The following is a 22,135-nucleotide window of genomic DNA, read 5'->3' on the forward strand; positions in this document are numbered from 1 at the left end:
CTGATGTTTGCGCCGGCTAGTGACCATTCTATCCTGGATTCCTCGAGTCGAGAAAGACGCACAACGCTAGATATGGGGTAGAATAGGGGGGCGTTGCTGATTAATGGTCAGCTGCATCCCAATAGGAAGTATCCCGTGTCGGGCACACGTACAGAGCATCGAAGACTGCAACATACCAATTATGAGAACACTTGTAATACTAACCTCGAGCCAACCGCGAGTAATCGGTTACATATTACTAACATAGTTGTAAGCAAACATTGTCGAAATATTGAACTCCCGGCCCCGTTAGGCTGACGCCATATGAGCCTTAATAAAATATATATTTTGGATAAAAAAAGTGCCATTTTCACTCCCCCACGATCATAGTAACAAACGAAGCTTCATTATTTTACCGTTATGAAGTTGATGTTTCGAAGGCTCTCAGTGTCGGTGTGTATGTTGTGAGATAATAATCGCCAATTAATCATAGTTTCACTGAAAATGTTACTGCTTTCGAGAACTAAACATACGACTGCTCTCTGGACCTTTTTACCACATGAATAATCGGAATAATCCACGATATAATTGATATCTGTTAAAAAACAACCAGTTGAATGATTTCATTAGAATTTTGGCTCAAATTATCATGCAACCGTCAGTACTTTCAACATTGTTTTGTTTCTACATTCCATATTGAATGCAAATAATTACGACACGATATTTTGCTTGCCAATACAGATACACTTCGCCTACTGTTCCACCTTTATATGTAGCTCATTGACTAATACCCTAGCGCAAATATTTCCCTCCCACTATCTCCCCTCCTTGTTTAAATTTATCATTACGGCTGCATAATTTGCACCACCGATGCACACGGGAGCAGATACAAATGTGGTTTCAGCCAAGATGAAAAATAGAAGGTTGGAAGATTCACGGGCTTTGGTTGTGTTGAACTTTGATTGTGCTAGTAGCCAGGAAGATGGGAAGTTCACATATCAGACATACCAGTCAGTTACTCAAATGGTACAAAATCGAATGTGTTAACCAATAACGTTGAAAGAGGATATACAGAAGCTAATTACAGATTTCCAAATCATATTTTACGCATTATGAAAAAAAAACAGAACATATCACGAACTTAAATTGTTGATTTTTTTTTTATTTCAGAAATAGTATTCTAGTGTCTACTATGTTTGGATTCTAGAGGAACTTCAAGAAAGTTTGACTTTTGTCAGCAATTGTATTTTCACAATTAGGGTGCTGAGAACTTCAATCGTCTAAAACTAAGACACAAGCGGAAAACTTTTCATCTCAATCTATGTCATACGGAGTCAATTAAATTTATTTTTCAAGTTTTTTTCATTTTACATGAAAAAAACTTGCAACCTTTTTTCCCATGCACTGTCAAATGTTCAAAGGAACCGCCAAAGGAACAAAAGATTGTGTGACTCTGACTTTGTTCGTTTACGTTTGTGGTCGATGTAATTGAATTGAAATTATATTTAGAACACTTCAAAAATACTAAAATTGCAGTTCATTTCATCTGCTTATTTTTACTTTTAATAACAACACTTTTCTTATGTAGTGGACTATTATAAGAAAAGTAACATACATAAACAAAATCTGTGACGTCACAGATTTAAAAAATCTTCCCACCTTCCATTTTCCATCTTGGGTTTCAGCGTAGCGAATACGCACTATTTTTACGTACGGGTTATGAAGCACGCACGTACGCACACAAATATCCATATATCGATGGCTTGAAGCATCTAAATATACACAGACTTATATCCGTTTTGCGCTCTTCTCAACAGCCTTTTCTATTAATATTGCCTGTCTAGATAAGCTGTTAGCTGTTTTAGCATAGCTGTTAGCCTTGGTGGAAAGAATTTTGCTACCGCCATGGAAAACCAAATCACAGGCATAATTCTAGAACAATTATTTTCTTGGTGAGCCAACGATAGCCTAACTTGATGATTCTCCACACAATTGTGTAGCTCAAAACATTAATGCAATGACATCAGTTTGATGCAATGATTGCAATGTCAGAGACATCAGCGAGTGAGTAACTTGGTCGCGTCCAGTCCAATTGCTTTAAGAAAGGCACTCGATCCCTCACTATGCAGCTCGCCCAGCAACGGTGTTGTCCAATCGGTGTCCTTACGAAGAATGAACGTTTGCCTCAACGAGATCCACTGTTTAAAGTGTAGGCAAATATTCCCCTTCGTTCTTCTTTTTTTCCTTTGTTCACGGAGTTATTGACAGGTCTGTTCGGGAAATCACACAAATGGACAAAACAAATGTATGGGGGAATGAGATTGCTTACAATTTTCAAGCCATATATAGACTATGGGATAGTAATGTATAGCATGTCAAACAAATCTTAGAGAATTTCCGATTCGATTGGTATGTAAATCGTGAAAATCCGTTCACAGCAAGAATAGTTCCTAACGTTAACTTTATTTCATAATTTATTTCATTGGCACCCTTAATGTAAGACGTAGTTCTACGTCAAAAAAACTCACTGGACGATGTAGAACCTGCAGAACAGTTGAGCATCAAGGAGCATCAAACTTGAACGACGATTACAACAGTCAAAGGTATTAACGTCCAGCCCAAGCTCAACGTATATAAACGGATTGATGAAAACCCTCGGCCAAGAGTTTTCGTACACAGGGCATCAGATGGACGGCCTACAGAGCACACAATCGCTAATGTAGTGCGTAAATTCGAACAAACTGGATCCGTAACGGATATTGTGAAACCTGTGTATCATCGTAATGTGCGTTCGGCCGAAAATATTGCTGCTGTTGCTTCCAGTGTGGAGGATGACCCGAATGTTTCGATTCTACGGCGTGCTCAGCAATTGGGCTTGTCAAACACATCATTGTGGCGAATTTTGCATTTGGACTTGCACCTACATCCATATAAAGTCCAACTGGTACAAAAATTAGAGCGTGGTGACCATGGAATGCGTCGGGCATACGTCGATTGGGTGAACGAACAACAGCAGCAAAATGCTGAATTTTCGCATCAAATTTTCTTCAGCGATGAGACACATTTCGAGCTGAACACCCAAAATTTCCGTATATGGGGCTCAAAAAATCCACACTTGATTGTTGAGAGGCCATTGCATCCTCCAAAAGTCACTGTTTGGTGCGCATTATGGTCTAGTGGAGTCATCGGGCCGTATTTCTTTGAAAATGAGGACGGCGAGACGATAACTGTGAATGGTGAGCGCTATGGCTGCATGTTAACCGATTTTTTTTTGCCACAAATTGAAGATATGGATACGGATGACATGTGGGTTTTAGCAGGACGGCGCCACGTGCCACACAACACGACCGGACATGGCCATATTGCGAACGAAATTTAAGGGACGCATAATTTCGCGTTTTGGTGATGCCAATTGGCCGTCCAGATCATGCGATTTGAACCCGCTAGACTTTTTTCGTGAAGTTATGAAAAAGACCGTGTCTATGCCAACTCTCCGCAAACTCTTGAACATTTGAAAGACAACATTCGTGAAGTTATGACCGAGATACCGCGCCATATGTACCGAAAAGTCATCGAAAATTACCTGTTCCGGATCAAGGTGTGCGAGGAAGCCCTAGGTGGAAATTTGAATGATGTTGTATTTAACACATAATGGCATAAACCAAACATTAATTTGAAATAAAAGTTTCATCGAAATTCGAATTCTGAGTGTGTTTTGCTTCAATTTACTTTCGGAATTTAAAGATGGAAAATCCCGAAAATACCGAAATTGGATATATATATTAGGCTGTCAAAAAAGTCCTGCGGTATTTCCGCGAGGTGTCGTTGTAAGTGCGTAGTTCTAGTTGTATTCAATGTATCGAGTCATACTATAGCTTGTTGGAAAGGTATTTTTGCGCGCTATAACGTAGTCCTTGACAGTGTTTTGTTTGGTTAAGTCGTTCGTGAGTTATAGTGTCGCAAATATGGAGCAAAATAAAGAGAAAATCCGACATATTTTACAGTACATCTCAAGCTGCCAATAAAATTTGTGCAGTTAATGGACCCGATACAGTTTCCATTTCCACCGCACAACGATGGTTTCAACGTTTTCGTTCTGGTGTAGAGGTCGTCGAAGATGCGCCACGCTCCGGAAGGTCTATCGTCGAAAATTGCGACAAAATCGCTGAATTAGCCGAGAAAGACCGGCATAGTAGCAGCCGTAGCATCGGCCAAGAGCTGGGGATAAGTCATCAAACCGTTATTAATCATTTGAAGAAGCTTTGATTCACAAAGAAGCTCGATCTATGGGTGCCACACACGTTGACGCAAAAAAAAACATCTTTGACCGTATCGACGCATGTGAATCGCTGCTGAATCGCAACAAAATCGACCCGTTTCTGAAGCGGATGGTGACTGGCGATGAAAAGTGGGTCACTTACGACAACGTGAAGCGTAAACGGTCGTGGTCGAAGCCCGCTGAAGCGGCTCAGACGGTGGCCAAGCCCTCATTAACGGCCAGGAAGGTTCTGCTGTGTGTTTGGTGGGATTGTCAAGGAATAATCTATTATGAGCTGCTTCCCTATGGCCAAACACTCAATTCGGACCTGTACTGCCAACAACTGGACCGCTTGAAGGTAGCACTCATGAAGAAGAGGCCATCTTTGATAAACAGAGGCCGCATTGTCTTCCATCAGGACAACGCCAGTCTACTTCTTTGGTGACGCGCCAGAAGCTCCGGGAGCTCGGATGGGAGGTTCTTTTGCATCCGCCGTATAGTCCGGACCTTGCACCAAGTGACTACCACCTGTTTTTGTATATATTAAGAGATGGATGAGGGAAATCGATAAATTTTGAATCACTTCGAAACACAATTTCAGTTCATGATTATGTCAAAACACGTGGAAAAATGATATAAAAATGAAGTTATGTTTGTCTGTCTTTCTGTCTGTCTCATTCTTATGGACTCGGAAACTACTGAACCAATCTACATGAAAATTGGAATGTAGGGGGTTTTTGGTGTCGGGGAAGGTTCGTGACCCCTCCCCCCTCTCTAAGAGGGGGCTGCAATACAAATGAAACACAAATTTCTGCAAATCAAGCAAAAGAAGCCAAATTTGGAATGTAAGGGTTTTTGGGTACGAGAAATGTTTCTATGGTGAGTAGACACTCCTTCCCCCTCTCTAAGGGAGGGCTGCTATACAAATGAAACACAAATTTCTGCATTACTCGAGAATTAATCAAGCAAATAAAACCAAATTAGGCATATGGAGGTTTTAGGGAGCACGAAACGTTTCTATGGTGAATCTACACTTCTCCTCCCTCTCTAAGGGGGTGCTGCCATACAAATGAAACAAAAATTTTTGCATGACTCGAGAATTAATCAAGCAAATGAAACCAAATTTGGCATGTAGAGGTTTTAGGGGACAAGAAACATTTCTAAGGTGGTTCAACACTACTCTCACCTCTCTAAAGGGGTCTGCCATAGAAATGAAACATAAATTTCTGCATAAAAGAGGAGGGAGAAGGGGAGGGTACTGAACAACTCGAGAACTAATCAAACAAATGGAATTAAACTTAGCATATAGAGGTTTTAGGGATCGATAAACGTTCCTATAGTGGTTGGACACTCCTACTTCCTCTCTAAGGGGAGGCTACCATACAAATGAAACGCAAATTTCTGCATAACTCTAAATCTAATTAATCAAATGGTGCCAAATTTGATATGTGAAGGTTTTTGAATATGAGAAATGTTTGTATGATGGAGGGGTGTCACTCCCTCCGCTGAAATGGAGAGGGGGTCCCATAAAAATAATACACATATTTCAATCAAACATATTCCAACCAAACATGACAATTGATTTTTTTTAATGTGATAAAACGCACACCTATATCTTCTTCTATCTATATAAATAAATATGGATCACCGAATGTGTTGATAAGAGCAAAACTCGGGAAAAGAATTGTCCGATTTAGGGCTGTCTTTATTCTATCATATTTTCAGTATCAAACATTTATTCTATGTAACAGAGAAACATGTTACAGGTCGGACTCGATTATATATAATCGCAATTTCACTTTCAACGTTAATTTTCGAATCCAATACATAATCGAATCACAAAAAAGCTATTTTTCTATTAATGTTTGACATTCATACATTAATAAAAAAATTGTTTTCTTGAGATTCGATTATGTATAGGATTTGAAAATAATTGTTGAAAAAAAATTGTCGACTATATATAATCGAGTCCGACCTGTATTTACAAGTGGTTGAAAAATCTTGAACGAGAATTGTGTCTGGAAATAATCTGATATTATAATGACGAGTTTTGGTAGAAGTACTTGGAATTTTATAGTAAAAGGTAACTTTAAAGGGTAGATTGAAAAATCGATTAATGAACAGTTCTGCGATTGGACGTATGAACGTGCACTTAGTAAAAACACGTGAATGTGATAACGAAAAATATGTTTTGGGCGAGACGAAGTTTGTCGGGTCAGCTAGTTATAAATAAAAGCCGTTTCTACAAAAAAAATGGTTCATTTTAAAATATGTTTTTAAGGGTAATTTACCGGTTTCACCGGTAATGAAATTTTCAAGTCTTCGTTACCGGACTCGTGTTTCTACATCCGAAAGAAGGGCAACACGTTCGCCTTTATCCTTTTATACGTCGACGACTTGCTTATAGTGTGTCAGACTAAGGAGGAGTACAACGCAATATACCAGGCACTGCAACAACTTTTTACCGTAACTGCACTTGGTGGCGCTAAGCATTTCTTGGGTATCGAGATCGAAAAGAATGGCAACGGTTTCAAGCTCAACCAGAAACAGTACATTCTGAAGCTCGCAGGACGATTTGGTCTGAAAAACACTAAACCATCAAGAATACCGTTAGATCCTGCGTATCTACAGCAGAAGGAGGAGAATAAGACACATTTGCCAAACAATGCTCAATATCTGAGTCTCATCGGCGGTCTGCTGTACATTGCAGTTCAAACCCGGTCGGACGTAGCAGCAAGCGTATCCATCCTGGCTTAGAAATCAAGCTGCCCAACACAGCTGGACTGACAAGAAGCTGATAGGGTACTAAAGTACTTTGTCCATAAACTACATCTTGGGTACACTGATGCGGGACTGGAGATGTTCGGGGACGCGGACTGGGCAGGCCATCGGACCATCGGAATCGGAAGTACAATTCCGGTTTCTTGATACGATTTGAAGGAGGCATCATCAGTTGGGCATCCCGCAAACAGAGCAGTGGTGATCGATATGGGTGAAGATGTCTCCAAGCCAGTTCTTACCTACGAAGACAATCAAAGTAAAAATGTATTCGTTTGGTGGAAAGCGAATTGAGAAGCGATCGAAGCACATCGGAACCAGATATTTTTACGTACGTGACCTTCAAGAAAAACAGCAAATCTATCTGGAGTAAAATGCAGATATTCTCACGAAGCTGCTGCAACAATTACGATTGAAAACGTTACGCGAGATGATAAGGTAAATGATTTTGGTTTGTCCAGTCGAAAATATGATCATGGTTTGTCCACTGTTGTGAATGCTCTAGTTCAGCGCACCTGTGTCAAATTAGGTATTGGAATATTTAAAAACATATAAATAATATTGTCTTCTTCATGATTTACAGTAGTTATATATTATATTTTTAACGGATTCACATGTTTTAAAGGATTATAAGATACACATTCTATCGGTGTCAATGCGCCCCTCACTTGAGCTAACTAACTAGCTTGCACACCATTCGTATAAGATTCACTTGGCTAATCCATGTAATTAACACATTTCGATGACCTCAATTCTGATCATGAGTTGTCCGCTTCACTAATGTTGTTTTGTCCACATGATTTCTATGGCAACCGCTTGGCGCGCTGCAGTTTGTTTTTGGTGTCCTTCGCGCATAACAGAAATGAAGTTTTTCTTTGTTGAGCGTGTTGAGGTGAATACTTTTAAAATGCCCAAGAAAAGGCAATATTCTGAAGAAAGCCTAAATTATGAATGGATCAATATGATGACAGTTAACCCAAGCAATGAGAAATGCAACATTCACTTTTAAATTCGATTTTTTTTTATTAAAAAATAATGATTTTTAAAACTGGACAAACCATGATCAGAGGTGGACAAATCATGATCATAATTTCTCAGCATAAATATTTGAATAAGCTCAACGCCTTATGGTAGAATCAGAAACTAGAGACTTAGGGCTTTCCAACAACCCGAAACTCGTCTTGATTATATGTGATTTTTATAAAGCAAAATCAATTTGCATTTACTAGTTGCTTGGAAACACCCTAAATTGGACAATCCAAGATCATTTACCCTAGGAGTATTGCAAGATATTATCGAGGAGGAGTGTTCATACCTTGCGACAATACAATCACAGTAGGTGTCGATGTGAATCGAATAACGGAGTAGCCTTATGTAACTGTTAGATCAATATTTTTTTCATTACTGTTCCAACTGTCAATCGGAGTAGTTTGTTTTACGGCTCTGACCAATTCACAAGATGCAGTGAAACGTTATGGGTGTTAAGACTGGTCATTTAAGCAACATTGCGTACTTAAAATATCCAAAAAATTAGACTATATTTTTTTCTGAAATTTTTGCAAAAATTTATAACTCAAAAACTGTAACAACTACAAATTTTTTATCAATTCTCATCCCTTCTTTTATTTTATCTACTTACCTTTTGGCCAACATCCTGCTGTAGAATTTTTGGTACACATCTTTATCTTCGATATATTTGAAAATAGTTATACTTTTCGTCAACTTTGTTTCGATTTCGCTCTCGGATATTTTTGACTTCTTCAAAAGACTATCGCAATATTTTGAAACTAATTCAGCGCTTCTGTTAGATTGATTATCACTCGTTTTCGAATTTATGAAGCTAGAGCATGCCTTATCGAGAGCGCTCAGGAAGATTGGATCGGATGCAAAAGTATTAGCTATCATTTTTTCGTATTTTTCATGTACTTGAAGCATCCCTTCGACAAATTGAACGTGAACCTGTCAAATAATAAAGAAAAAAACATCAACAAGTTTTGGGTTTAAAATCAATGCGAACATTTTATGTAAACTTCAGGAGAAAACGAATCGTGAACAGATTAATACACTAACTACTCAAATTACATGGGATCCTTTTTGACAGCATTGAAGACATGAAAACGAATTCGCTGCGTGAACTGAAGGCAATTCCTGAATACAGCTATGAAAAGTGTTTTGATGAGTGGATTGATGGTCAGGAAAAGGGTACTGCTTCGGAAGGGGTCTATTTTAAAGACTATTTATATTTTATACATTTAGATGAAAGATAAAGCAATTTCTTTTAAATGATGATGATGTTGGATTAAAGAGGCTTTAAACTTTTCAGTTCATTCGCCTCTACTATTTCTTTTAAAGCGCAAATTCCCGGTGTATATTTGACAGAATATACAATAAACCGACGACAGCTATGGGAAATCATAGACGAACACGGCTCTCCAAAAAGCTGACAAGACTGATTCAGGCAACGATGAACGGTGGACTTAAATCTCAACACTATTTTTTGCTATTGTAGCGCACTTTGATATATCTATTTGGGATGCTTTGTATGTACAATACTTACCGTTTCTCCTTTTATCGTCGATACCATTTGAACTCCTTTATTTCGTATGTGCTCGTAAAATGTGTTCACCAATAATTTCAACGCATCTGGTACCGGTTTTAAGATGGTATATAAGTTTTTGAGGTCTCGTTGTTTTTCCAATGTCACCATTTCGTTGCATTCAGAATATAGGAATTCCAAGTTATCAGTAATTATCCGTTGTTCGCATTCTTTTCGTAATTTCGATATTGAACTATGAAAAGAAATAAAAACAAATATTAAAACAGAATGTTATTTGGAGAATTTAAGGTTGTAAGTGTAAAAGAAACGCTTTGATATGATTTCTACCTGATGTGAAGATACTTCAAAGCGCGTTTATTCTCCTCGTCCAATTTTTTTATTGTTTCTTCCATATAACGACTCACCGTACATGTCTGTAAATACACAATTAAGGACAAGTTTGTATATAATTCGTAAGGTAAAAATATTTGGAAAAGTTGACCTTGACCCGACCTCTGCCTTGCAACGGCCATTCTTCCTAAAAAGAAATAGAAAAATGATAGGAAAAAATAAAAGCTGCTTGCACTTTTTGGAACCCATAGTCTTGTTTGTCGCGTTTTTCACCTGGGTTTTTGTCCTTGTGAGTTTATCGGCATAAACGAATTTGAACTAGCTTGGGACATAACCTTAACCAGTGGCTTCATAGAACTTTTCTCCGAGAAGCTGCCCAGAATCCATATTGGCTTACGTTTCGTTGTCCATTAGCATGTCGTAAGAACCTCATTGTGAAACTTCCGGGCACGTCTTTTCTTCCAAACTAGTTTATTACTGTTACTGGTCCGAAATGCATTGGCATTGAATTTGTCGGCGATATCATAATCCGACAGCACTTGTTTTGTCCTAATTGTTCTCAACAAATGCAGCTTCCGATCCTTAATTCCACTACGACGCTAGCTATGATCCTGCCGATCGATAGTATGCCGCGGAAATGTTTGAGAACGCTGCACAATTTCGATTTAGCTAGTTTCAACGACTTCGTGATTTTTCATTGTGACAGTGCGTACAGATATTAAATGACTCGAGCTTTAGTTGGAAGTTGGAAGATATGTACCATAAGCAGAAGCGTATTTTAAAATATTATTTACAACCCTTTAGAATTGACTAATCAGCAGGTGTTTCGATATTGACAGGTTTTTTATTCCTTGTGTTTATTTTTTAGGTTCATTTAGCGCTTCAGCTGTAACACAGCCGAATTTATCCGTGTACATTTTTACCTTATCGATAACATGTTGTAAATTACACACAATGTCGCCGTAAGAGTATTCCTATTGTTCGAATGTCCACAGTTGGAAGTTTGACAGTTAACTGGTCCGAAATCGAGCTTTGTTGTCTGGTCTCGTCTCACCATTTTAGTGGTGCCACAATTCCTTGAAAACTTAATTGCACTTACTTACTTACTATATATTGGAAACTTTATTGAGATGGGAAAAAGTATTGTTGAAAAGCTGTATAGCAAATTGCTGACCGAGAATTTTGATGAAATCAATGTAGATGAGTAGTATCAGCAGATACGTGATTGAAATATTGCAGTACTAGCAATATTGGTTAGTAATGAATCACTCCCAGATTAAAATCTATTCTAAATTTTGTTACCACCCCTTAGCCACAATCCTGCAACACACGTTAGCCGTAACGCCATTACAATAGAGTGCGTTTGGTTAGAAAAGCGCGAACTCCTGTGAGACTGAGTGGAGTAGAAAGTTCTAGTCTTGTTTCCTTTATGTATGAGTTCAGTAAGGAAAATAAAAGATTTGTGAATTTATTTGAGAAATAAGTTGTATTTGTACCAAACACAACATATTTGGCGACGAGGATTGCGACTGAAATGATTTTCAGTGAACTCCGGTACTAAAATGGCTGAAGGCGGAGAAAAAACTGATTTTCCGGGTTTCGCAGAGACTCACACACAAGAGCTTAGTAAGCAAATGGCGGATCGAAATACACGTCTGTTGCTTCTTCTGAAGCGCATCTCCACACAGCAGGCAGCACCGGCAACTAAGCGGAGCGTGGAACAGATTGTCGAATCACTGTCATCGACGATCAAGGATTTTTGCTTAGTCTGTGCAGACTACTCAACAAGATTGAATGCATTGCTTGAACCACGCCACTATCCGCTTCCAACACCCGACGACATCTTTTCAAAACTGTCGGGGAGTAGAGTGTTCAGTATCATCGATTTGTCGGACGCTTATCTTCAAGTCGAGGTCGAAGAAGACTCGAAGTAGATGCTAACAATCAACACACACCTCAGGCTATTTCAGTTCAAGCGCTTGCCTCCGGGAGTGAAATCCGCACCTGGTGGCCTCCAGCAGCTCATGAGCTATTCATCATCTACAGCGTAAATAGAGAACAGCATGATCATATTCATGAGGAGCTTTTCAAACGTTCTCAGGAGTATGGGTTCCACTTACGTCCGGAAAAGTGCAATTTCTACAAATCCGAAATTTGATACCTGGGCTTCATCCTCAAGGCTGACGGTATCAAACCTGATCCAGAGAAGGTGTCCTCAATCGCCAGAATTCCACAGCCGGAAAACGTCAGTGAGCTCAGGGCATTCCCTGGAACAGCAAACTTTTACGGGAAGTTCGTCCCAGAAATTCATAGAATCCGACAACCGCTGGATGATCTCCTAAAAAGGACAGAAAGATTGTGTGGAGTGCACAATGCAATGGTGCTTTTGAAATCATCAAGAAAGTGTTACAGTCTGACTTACTACCCATCACCCATCACTGGAGTTGATAGCAGCAGGTGATGTTTCGAAGACCGGAATAGGCGCAGTCATCATACATCGTTTACCTGACGGTCAGCTCAAAGCGATTGCGCACGCTTCGAAAACTTTGACCAGCACAGAGCAAAATTATAGTCAGGTGAAAAAGGGAGCACTAGCTCTGGTCTTTGCAGTAACGAAGTTTCGTCGCCGAAAGTTGGACGATAGTTTACATTACAGACGGATCATTAACTATTGCTCAAAGTGTTTGGATCGAAGAAAGGTATACCACTTCACACCGCCAATCGACTCCAGCGGTGGGCTCTATCGCTGCTGGGTTTCGATTTCGACGTGGAATACATCTTTACTGACAAGTTCGGATACTCGGATGTGCTCTCTCGGCTGATCAGCAATTATCAAAAGCCCGAGGACGAATATGTCATCGCCGCCTTCAGTATGGAAGAGGAAGTCAACGCAAGACTTGAAGAGTGTTTCACATCCCTGCCTGTGACTTTTAAGATGATCAGTGCCGCTACCAAGAAATATACAATCCTTCAATAGTTTATCCAGTTCATCGATGGTGGTTGGCCACGCAAGATCGAAGATCCAGAACTCAAAGCTTTCCATTCTCGCCGTGAGTCTCTATCAGTGGTCATGATGGAGGACCGCCTTGTTGTGCCGGATTTCTACAATGAGCGAATTTTGAAGCAACTTCACCGATGCCATCAGAGCATGGAGCGAATGAAAAGTATCGCGAGCATTGTGGTATACTGGCCGAACATCGAAAACGACATTCAAGACCTTGTTCGTCGGTGCGATATCTGTGCAAGTGCAGCTAAGTCACCAATACACTTTCAACCACAGCCGTGTCCGCGAGCAGATGGACCATGGAAGAGAATACACTTGGATTACGCAGATCCGCTTGAGGAAATGTGCTACTTGGTTGTAGACACTCACTCAGCGGTGAAAATCCGATTTCTTCAGGAAATCTTTGCCAGATTTGGCATTCCAGAAACCGTTATCACCGACAACGGGACGCAGTTTTGTAGCAGCGAGTTCAAGAAAATGTGTGAGCAGCTCGATATCATTAAAATTCGAACTGCTCCCTACCACTCACAGTCAAACGGGCAAGCAGAACGCTTTGTCGATACGCTGAAGCGATCGCTACGCAAAATAGTAGAGGGGGAGAAGTACCATCAGTCGCAGCTCTTCAAACTTTTCTTCAGGTGTACCGTTCAACACCCAGTGCCGCACTTGCTGGGAAGTCTCCGGCAGAAGAAATGTTGGGCGGATCAATGCGAACACAGTTTACGCGAAGCTCCATGACAACATAGACAAATTGAAGTGGGTTCCCGGGACTGTCATCGAAGCCATCGGTGCAGTCAACTTTAACGTTCTCCTTGGTTATCAGTCAGGTCGGAGAAAGTTAATTCGCTCGAACGTGAACCAACTTCGATCTCGATTCAACGAAGCAGTTAAGCCGTCAGTAATACAAACCCCGTTGGATATATTGGTGGATGATTTTGAACTCAAGCAGCAGTCGTCAGTGCAACAGACTGCTCCACAGAATTTTCCATCGATCGATCCCGAACGAGTTTCCGTATGTCAGCATCAGTGTGACAGTTCGGAGAACGACGAGTTCTTCGAAGTAGAAGCTGGCTCAACAGTTTCCAGTCAAGTAACAGTTCAGCCAATACCTAGACCAGCCAGAACCAGTCGCCTTCCAAAGCATTTGGAGGACTACGTCGTGGGTTAGTCGTAAAGGGGGAGATGTTACCACCCCTTAGCCACAACCCTGCAACACACGTTACAATAGATGGTGTTTGGCTAAAAAACGCGCGAATTCCTGTGAGACTGAGTAGAGTAAAAAGTTGTGGCGGACGGATTCAGAGGGAAATGAAAAGTCACGGTTTGACTAACAATAAAACTAACTTTTATTCGGGGAAAATATATTCCGTTGTTAACGACACCGCGCGTGGTAAAAAACTGACTATTGTCGTTTCTCTCCTTCTCTTCGTTCCTCGACATAGAGTGATTCTCTCTCTGGGAAATTAATAGGGTGTGCCTAGACGGCAACCCATAGGGCCCCCTCCAGTTACACTAAGAATCGAACCCGGTGACCGGATTGTGTAACTAACGTTTGGCTATCCTCAGTTGGGTGATTTCTGATGTTGTCATCGCATCCAAACGCTGGTTTGAGTCGGTCTATAGATACTCTTTGCTCTCTTCCTGCTATGATGATATCGAAATATTTTCCGCTTCGTCTCACGATTTCATATGGTCCTTCATAAGGCTGTTGTAGCGATCGCTTGACAGCGTCGACGCGTAAAAAGACATGAGAGCATGTGTTCAATTTACTGTGCACAAACACGGATTGCTTGGCATGATGAGTAGTTTCAGGAGGACGCAGTTTAGACAATGCATCGTGCAAGCGCTTAGCAAATTCTGAACGGTCAACACTTGTAACGGGTGAGTCGAAAAATTCCCCTGGCACACGCAGTGGCTGACCATAAACTAGTTCAGCTGCAGAACATTTTAACTCGTCGCGATATGCACTTCTCAACCCCAAAAGTACAATTGGTAATTCGTTGCTCCAATGATTTCCGCTTCTACACATCAAGCTTGCCTTCAATGTTCGATGAAATCTCTCCACCATTCCGTTTGCTTGTGGGTGATATGAAGTAGTACGAATGTGATGTGATCCTAAAATATAAGTCAGCTCACGAAACAACTCCGACTCAAACTGACGACCTTGATCGGTGGTAATTGTTTCCGGTGTACCGAATCGAGAAATCCATCCCGATGTTAATGATTTTGCCACAGTTGGAGCCATAATATCCGATAATGGAAATGCTTCTGGCCAGCGTGTGAAACGATCAACAACTGTCAGAAGGTATCGATGTTCATCAGACGGAGGTAAGGGACCCACTAAATCGATGTGTACGTGTCGAAATCTGGATTTAGGTAGGTCGAATGAACCGAACGGTGACACAGTGTGTCGATTTACTTTGGAACGCTGACAGCTTATGCATTCGCGAACAAAACGATTGATGTCGTTATTCATTGCAGGCCATATAAACCTCTCGGAAATGAGTTTTCTAGTAGCCCGTGCACCAGTGTGCGCCAAACCGTGTAGTTGTTGCAGCACGGTAGCGCGATGCTTCTCTGGAACGAAAGGACGAATTCGATTTTTTATTGAAACATCACAGTAGATTGGCTGAGACAAATTCGGAATACGTATTTGTTCAAATTTCAACGACGGAGACGACATAAGCCTTTTTAGCTCAATATCTGTTTTTTGATCGTTTGCAATAGCATTTAAGTCAATTGCCGACACAGCCTCGACTCTGGACAGAGTATCAGCAACAGTATTGTCGACACCACTGATGTGACGTATATCCGTAGTAAATTGAGAAATATATCGCAGATATCTTTCTTCGTGGGGCAACCTGCTGGCTGAATTACTAGTCAATGCGTTCGTAAGTGGCTTATGGTCAGTGAATATTATGAAATTGCGGCCTTCTAGGAAGTGCCGAAAATATTTGACAGCCATTTTCATAGCCGTTAATTCACGCCCGAATGTTGAGTATTTTTTCTGCGAATCTCCAAATTTCTCAGAATAAAAACCAAGCGGCTGCCATGACGCACCGGAAAGCTGTTGAAGCACCGCTCCTGCTGCGGTACTGGAAGCATCTATCAACAAAGCAAGTGGTTTTGACGAGGCTGGATAATGTAGAAGTGCTGCGTTAGCTAAAGAATTTTTGCAACATTCAAATGATATTTTAGAATCGCTGCCCCATTGGATTTTCCGTGTGTCGTTCTTTCTATTGTCTGGAATCAATTTACGAAGTTCAAGTTGAACATCGACAGCTTTAGGAATGAATCTTTTGTAAACGTTAATCAGGGCTAGGAATCTTCGAAGCTCCTTCACAGTTGTCGGACGAGAATAGTCAATGACAGCTTGTACACGGGATGGTAATGGTTTAATCCCTTCTTGATCTACTAAATATCCTAAAAATTCAACTTGTTGCTGTTGATTACCAGGCCATTTTCTTTCAGCCGTTTAAAAACAACACGTACATGTTCCATGTGTTCTTCATATAAAGTTGACGCAATACAGATATCATCGATGAATACAATTACAAAATCGAGATCTCCAAAAACTTTGTGCATGAAACGTTGAAAGGTTTGGCTCGCGTTGCACAAACCAAACTGCATTCGTGTAAATTCGAACAAGCCGAATGGTGTAATTACGGCTGTTTTTGGAATGTCTGCTTCTTCAACTGGTATCTGATGATACGCTCTCTCCAAGTCAAGCGTTGTGAAAATATTCTTACCTTGTAGAGAGTTGAGTAGATCGTGAACGTGAGGCACTGGATAACGGTCCGGAATCGTTACTTGATTTAGCTGCCGATAGTCGCCGACGAATCTCCATTGACCATTCTTTTTGGGAACGCAGTGTAAAGGACTAGCCCAGCTGCTGCATGATGGGCGGCAAATACCCAGTTCATTCATTAAGGCAAATTCCTCTTTTGCAGCCTTTAATTTGTCTGGGAGCATTCTTCTCGCTTTGCTCGCTTTTGGTGGACCTTTGGTAAGAATATGATGCGTGACGTCATGCTGAACCTCAGTACGCAGACTTCCCGGAAGTGTAACTTGACGATACTCAGATAGAAGCTGATGGAACGGGTGATTTAAATTAATGCTAGTTATGCTATGAACTCGGGTGGTCATCACGTTGCCAGAAGATTGCATCAATGTCTTCGAATCAATTAGAACTTTGTTTGTCAAATCGACCAGAAGCCCGAAATGCGCCAAAAAATCTGCTCCGATAATCGCATGATTGACATCCGCCACCAAAAAATTCCAAGTAAATTTCCGTCTTAATCCGAGGTCTGTTGACACAATTTTCGTCGTGTACGTTTTGATGCCCGTACCGTTTGCTGCGTGTAGAGTAAATAATGTTTTCGTTGTCGATAATTTTTCTTTTCTCGTTGCTGGAATTAACGAAACGTCGGAACCCGTGTCAATGAGGAATCGGTAATTACTCGTTCTGTCTGATAACAGGAGGCGCCGGCTCGTAAATGCTCCGCCCACTTCGGCCGACTCGTGCGAGCAGAGAGCTAGTTTTTTTGTTTTTTATATTGGCAAGGTGGTTTGCAGTGCTGTGCTTGCTGCCCATACTTTTGATGATACCAGCAAAAATCGTTGTTTGTTCTTGTTCGGGACGAAGAACGATTGCGGTGAGGCGAGGGACTGAACTTGAGATGACGAATCTCCGCACTGAGAACCTCCAGCTGCTCTTGTAAAGATACAATTTGATTTGAAGTTTCGCTTGAAGATGGAACCGTCGTTATTCCTGCAACTTGAGGTGATTCTGCCATTTTATCAGCCATTTCTGCTAGCTTAGGTAAAGTTCCATCGCTGATGGTTAAAATCGGACGAATGTGTGCTCGCATACGCTGTAGAAACAACATCTTGAGTAAATTTTCACTAACGTTCAGACCAGCTGCCAGTTCCTGCATTTTAGCTAGAAAATGTGTCGGTCGCATATCTCCAAGGTCCGACGCACTAAGCAGCCGCTCCAAACGAGCCTCTGATGACAAGGCAAAACGTGAAATTAACCTCTCTTTTATCGCTTTGTATTTTTCTTGTGGAGGGGGGTTCGACACTAAATCCGCAATGTGACATATTACTGATTGGTCCACTTTCGCTACGATGTGATAAAATTTGGTTTCATCCTTTACGACGTTTGCCAAAATAAATTGTGCATCAGCCTGTGCAAACCACATTTCTGGATCTGATTTCCAAAATTCTGGAAGTTTTACAGATACGGCTGCAGCGCCGCGAACCTCTTCATTCGCCATTTTGTTCGCAAGCAACTTTTAACGAACTGCAAACTTTCCCGATTTCGATACCAATTACGCGATTTCGATGCAAATTACGCGATTTCCACTTTCAAATCACGTCGGGGTCACCAATGTGGCGGACGGATTCAGAGGGAAATGAAAAGTCACGGTTTGACTAACAATAAAACTAACTTTTATTCGGGGAAAATATATTCCGTTGTTAACGACACCGCGCGTGGTAAAAAACTGACTATTGTCGTTTCTCTCCTTCTCTTCGTTCCTCGACATAGAGTGATTCTCTCTCTGGGAAATTAATAGGGTGTGCCTAGACGGCAACCCATAAAGTTCTAGTCTAGTTTCCTTTATGTATAGGTTCATTAGGGAAAATAAAAGATTTGTGAGTTCATTTCACAAATAAGTTGTATTTGTACCAATCACAACAAATTTCGCCTGTAAAGTAAAAAAAAACAAATCACTAAAACGCTTACCTGCAGCAATTTGTTGGCTTCCAGTTTATAAAATTCTCCACTGTCGGTTAAAAACGGCTTTTCAAATATATTCTGATAGAGTTCCAATGATCCTTTCTTCTTGTATTCCTCTACACAAACAAAACTTTGTATGATACTTTTGATAATGTGGGCAAAGTCGGAGTTTTGATTTTTATTCGAGCGGTCATCTCTTATTCCCTCTATTAATTGTTTAACCAATGCTTCGCCAAGATTCTCAATCATGTGTTGACGCCATATATCCAAACCCAATTCACCGATTTCGAGTTGTTCTTGAGAGTCGTGGTTGACACAACCGTAAACTACTTCCACTTCGGATGTCTTTTGTTTCTTTATGTGCTGTTGATTAAGATACCTGAAAAGGGACGAATAATATCTTTACACATATGTAATAAGAAGTAACAACATAATTTTGAGTTTGATATTGATGTTGTATAAATATAAAACTGCTATTGCATATGTTAGTGTTATGCGATATGTTAGTTTGCGTAATTTGATAGTGCTTCAGACTATCAATCTGATTTGTTCATATCCGCGATGATAATTGAAGTGTCGACGTCTGGAGACGTCTCTAGGAGCTACGTGTCCTCACGCACTACGATTCGAAGCGGTAAATCATCTGACGCTTCTTCCGTTGGGTTTGGGGCACACAATGCTTCTCGGACGGCACTTCGAGTTAGTTTTTTTATAAGGGAATTCCGGTGTACACTGCAAACCACCTGCAGTGCTTCGCCCTACGACAATTTATTCAGCAGAAGATCCTGAACGTGTGCAAAGTCAAGTGACATACAGCTCTTGGATGATCAACATAGTTCAAACATACTACATGGGCTGAAAAGCCCCGGGATTTTCAATGAAAACAACCGTTTTTTGGGCAAAGCTGTATTTATTCCTCACCATAGTTTCCTTCGAGGGCAATACACTTGGTAAAGTGAGTTTCCAATATTTCGATTCTCTTTCTGTAGTACGAAGCGCCTAACTCATCGAAATATGCTTCAGTGACACTCTGCAGACTGCCTATTGGACTCAGGAGTGTGCTAATGTATCATCCATTGTCACAAAACGTCGAAAGAAGTCCACTCAAACAACGCCAAATCGGCTGTTGAATCAACGCACCGCTGTTTTTGGTATACGGCCAGCAAACGCGGCACCCATCGCGCGGATAGCTGTTTCACGTCCAAAATGCATCCCACTATAACTCTCGAAAATTTAATGCTATTTGGGAAACATGCTTGGATGCGGCAGGTTGCAGCAGCGGAGATCAAAATGCAAAGTATGCTGAAATTTACATGTGACTCATTCCATGAGAACCAAATTTCAAATCTAGTTTTAGGAGAAAATTTAAAACATTATTTGAATGAGAACTAGTTATATCATAAATCCTTTGCAACGAATTTGATTTTAATGCACCAACCTTCGAGAGAGGCGAGTTTAAAAAACTACATAATTATATTTAAAATATATTAGGTTTTCAGTATTTTCTGTTTCACTTGCTCAACCAAACTTCAATGTCTATATACCATTGAATGTATGAATAAACACTTGTTTAAAAAGCCATGGGTAGACCTAGGTTTCATTTTGTCATTTATGAGAAACAAGAATTTGAAAAACAGGTATTTGAAGCGATGTCACGTCACAGAAATCGAGCTTTTTTTTAGTTTATCAGATGAACCTAAGTTCAAACATATTTTGTTTACGTTTTCATGTATAAATCACACAAAGTTAAACGATGATATAGTAAAGTTGTCAGTCAAATACTCTTGTGAAGTGACAACACCTGACTTTTTGCTGTTTCGGAATGTTGAACATTAATGATTGGTTTAATTAATTTCAGTTCCGTTTCAAAACATACGATAGAAGTATTGAATGATAAAACATATGGAAAACCCATGAGATATGGGCATTGGGTACATGCCAACGTAAGTCGAATATCGTATTCCGATGTAATTTTGGTATCGAGGATAGTGACTCCCGGTTCGTTGAAAACGGACCTGGACTGGAACTGGAGACTGGAATTGGCATGAAATACCACAATACGACCGGGAAAGGTAGTGTTAGCATATATCCCCGGTTGCGTGAAGAACTATGAAAAAGAAAATAAAGTTTTATAGTGAACATATAGGATTAATGCCAGAGGGAGATAATGTAAGAGTGGGAGGAACTTAGCGTTAGACCGACGTGTGTGGAGTTAGACAAAAAAGTGCACATACAAATGTACACACAAACGTCAAAGGTCAACGTCAACGTGAAAGCCATCTTCAGCACACAAACATAAATGCCCTTGCACAGGTACATGATGCATACATAAGGTTAATAAAAAGTTTCTGATAGCAAAACCAAATGCGTCCCCCCCGTAGCGAGCGACGCTCGATGAGCTAGGCTTGTACGAGTTATTGATGTAAACATCAGAGTGAAGTGTTAAATAAGCATAATATAAAAACTGGGGGTCGGTTTAGGACCATCCCGACTTTCCCAAACAACGATATGCCGTGTACTGCAAGTAACCGGTAGATTAAATTCATATAGCTTATTTTGATGAACATACCATAAGAAATAAAAATTGGCTTGTTTCGCAATATTTCACAATCTAAAAGAACATTGAACTTATTTTGCATATAGGTCAAAAATATTTCTTCTCTGTTATTGAAACAATGGAAACGCAAAATGGCGCTTAAACGATAGAATGAAGAGAACCAGAAAAAAAGTCAACATATTATCAAATTGTCAGCGTTATGACACCTTTCATTTGACACTATTGAAAATTCAGTAGGAAGCACCGTTCCGAAGATACAAAGGAGGATTGATTCAGAACCACCGGTCGCGTTAGGACCACCTTCAGGATGAACGTTTGGAAAGGGAAGGGGAAATATCAAAGAAAAGTGAGAAGTATTCAGAGTAATAAAAAACATAAAAAATAGTATATAGGTTGCTACAACACGATGAAACTTTTATTTAATACAACTTATTGATCGTGTGCCGTAACTACGCTTCGTGGAGACTGTTTATTCGCACAAAGCGCGTTGTCACGTCACAAAATGCATGCCGATTTTTGCAAAGTTCTCGCGATTTTTTTCTAAACTGAATATACAAAAATCTACGTACATATTTTGTTGATAAATCATAGAACAAAGTTTATTTGTATGATTTGAAACGGAACTGAAAATACGACATTAATGTTCAAAAGTCGGGAACCGCAAAAAGACAGGTGTTATAACGTCACAAAAGTATTGGGCTGGCAACGAGCGATTTCAACTGTAAAATATTCTACAGCTGAAGATTTTTATAGGAAATTTTCTGAATATCACTCCAACATCGTTTGCTATTTGGAAATCGTGTGATTTATAGATGAAAACGAGAATAAACCGGTTCTTAGTGAGTCAAAACGTTGTCACGTCACGCTGGAATGGGTCATGTCTCGACGAGCTGAATATTCGGATTGCTGATCATATTGGGTTGGGGAAA

General features: G+C 40.3%; 1 protein-coding gene across 2 annotated transcripts in view; it reads right to left on the reverse strand.

Moving 5' to 3' along the window:
- The window catches only part of LOC129780440 (cullin-2), a 62,671-nt gene that overhangs the window by 18,509 nt on the left and 22,027 nt on the right, over positions 1 to 22,135 (reverse strand). The window contains exons 4-8 of one of the 2 annotated variants that reach the window (XM_055788719.1): positions 18,656 to 19,028; positions 10,054 to 10,089; positions 9,900 to 9,985; positions 9,573 to 9,804; positions 8,655 to 8,974 (exon numbers count right to left, since the gene is read on the reverse strand). In XM_055788719.1, coding sequence (XP_055644694.1) covers positions 8,655 to 8,974; positions 9,573 to 9,804; positions 9,900 to 9,985; positions 10,054 to 10,089; positions 18,656 to 19,028 — 1,047 coding nt within the window. The remainder of the gene's footprint in view (positions 1 to 8,654; positions 8,975 to 9,572; positions 9,805 to 9,899; positions 9,986 to 10,053; positions 10,090 to 18,655; positions 19,029 to 22,135) is intronic. The other variant, XM_055788720.1, reaches the window with a different exon arrangement.

The sequence above is a fragment of the Toxorhynchites rutilus genome, chromosome 3, assembly GCF_029784135.1.
Source record: "Toxorhynchites rutilus septentrionalis strain SRP chromosome 3, ASM2978413v1, whole genome shotgun sequence".
Lineage (NCBI taxonomy): Eukaryota > Metazoa > Arthropoda > Insecta > Diptera > Culicidae > Toxorhynchites > Toxorhynchites rutilus.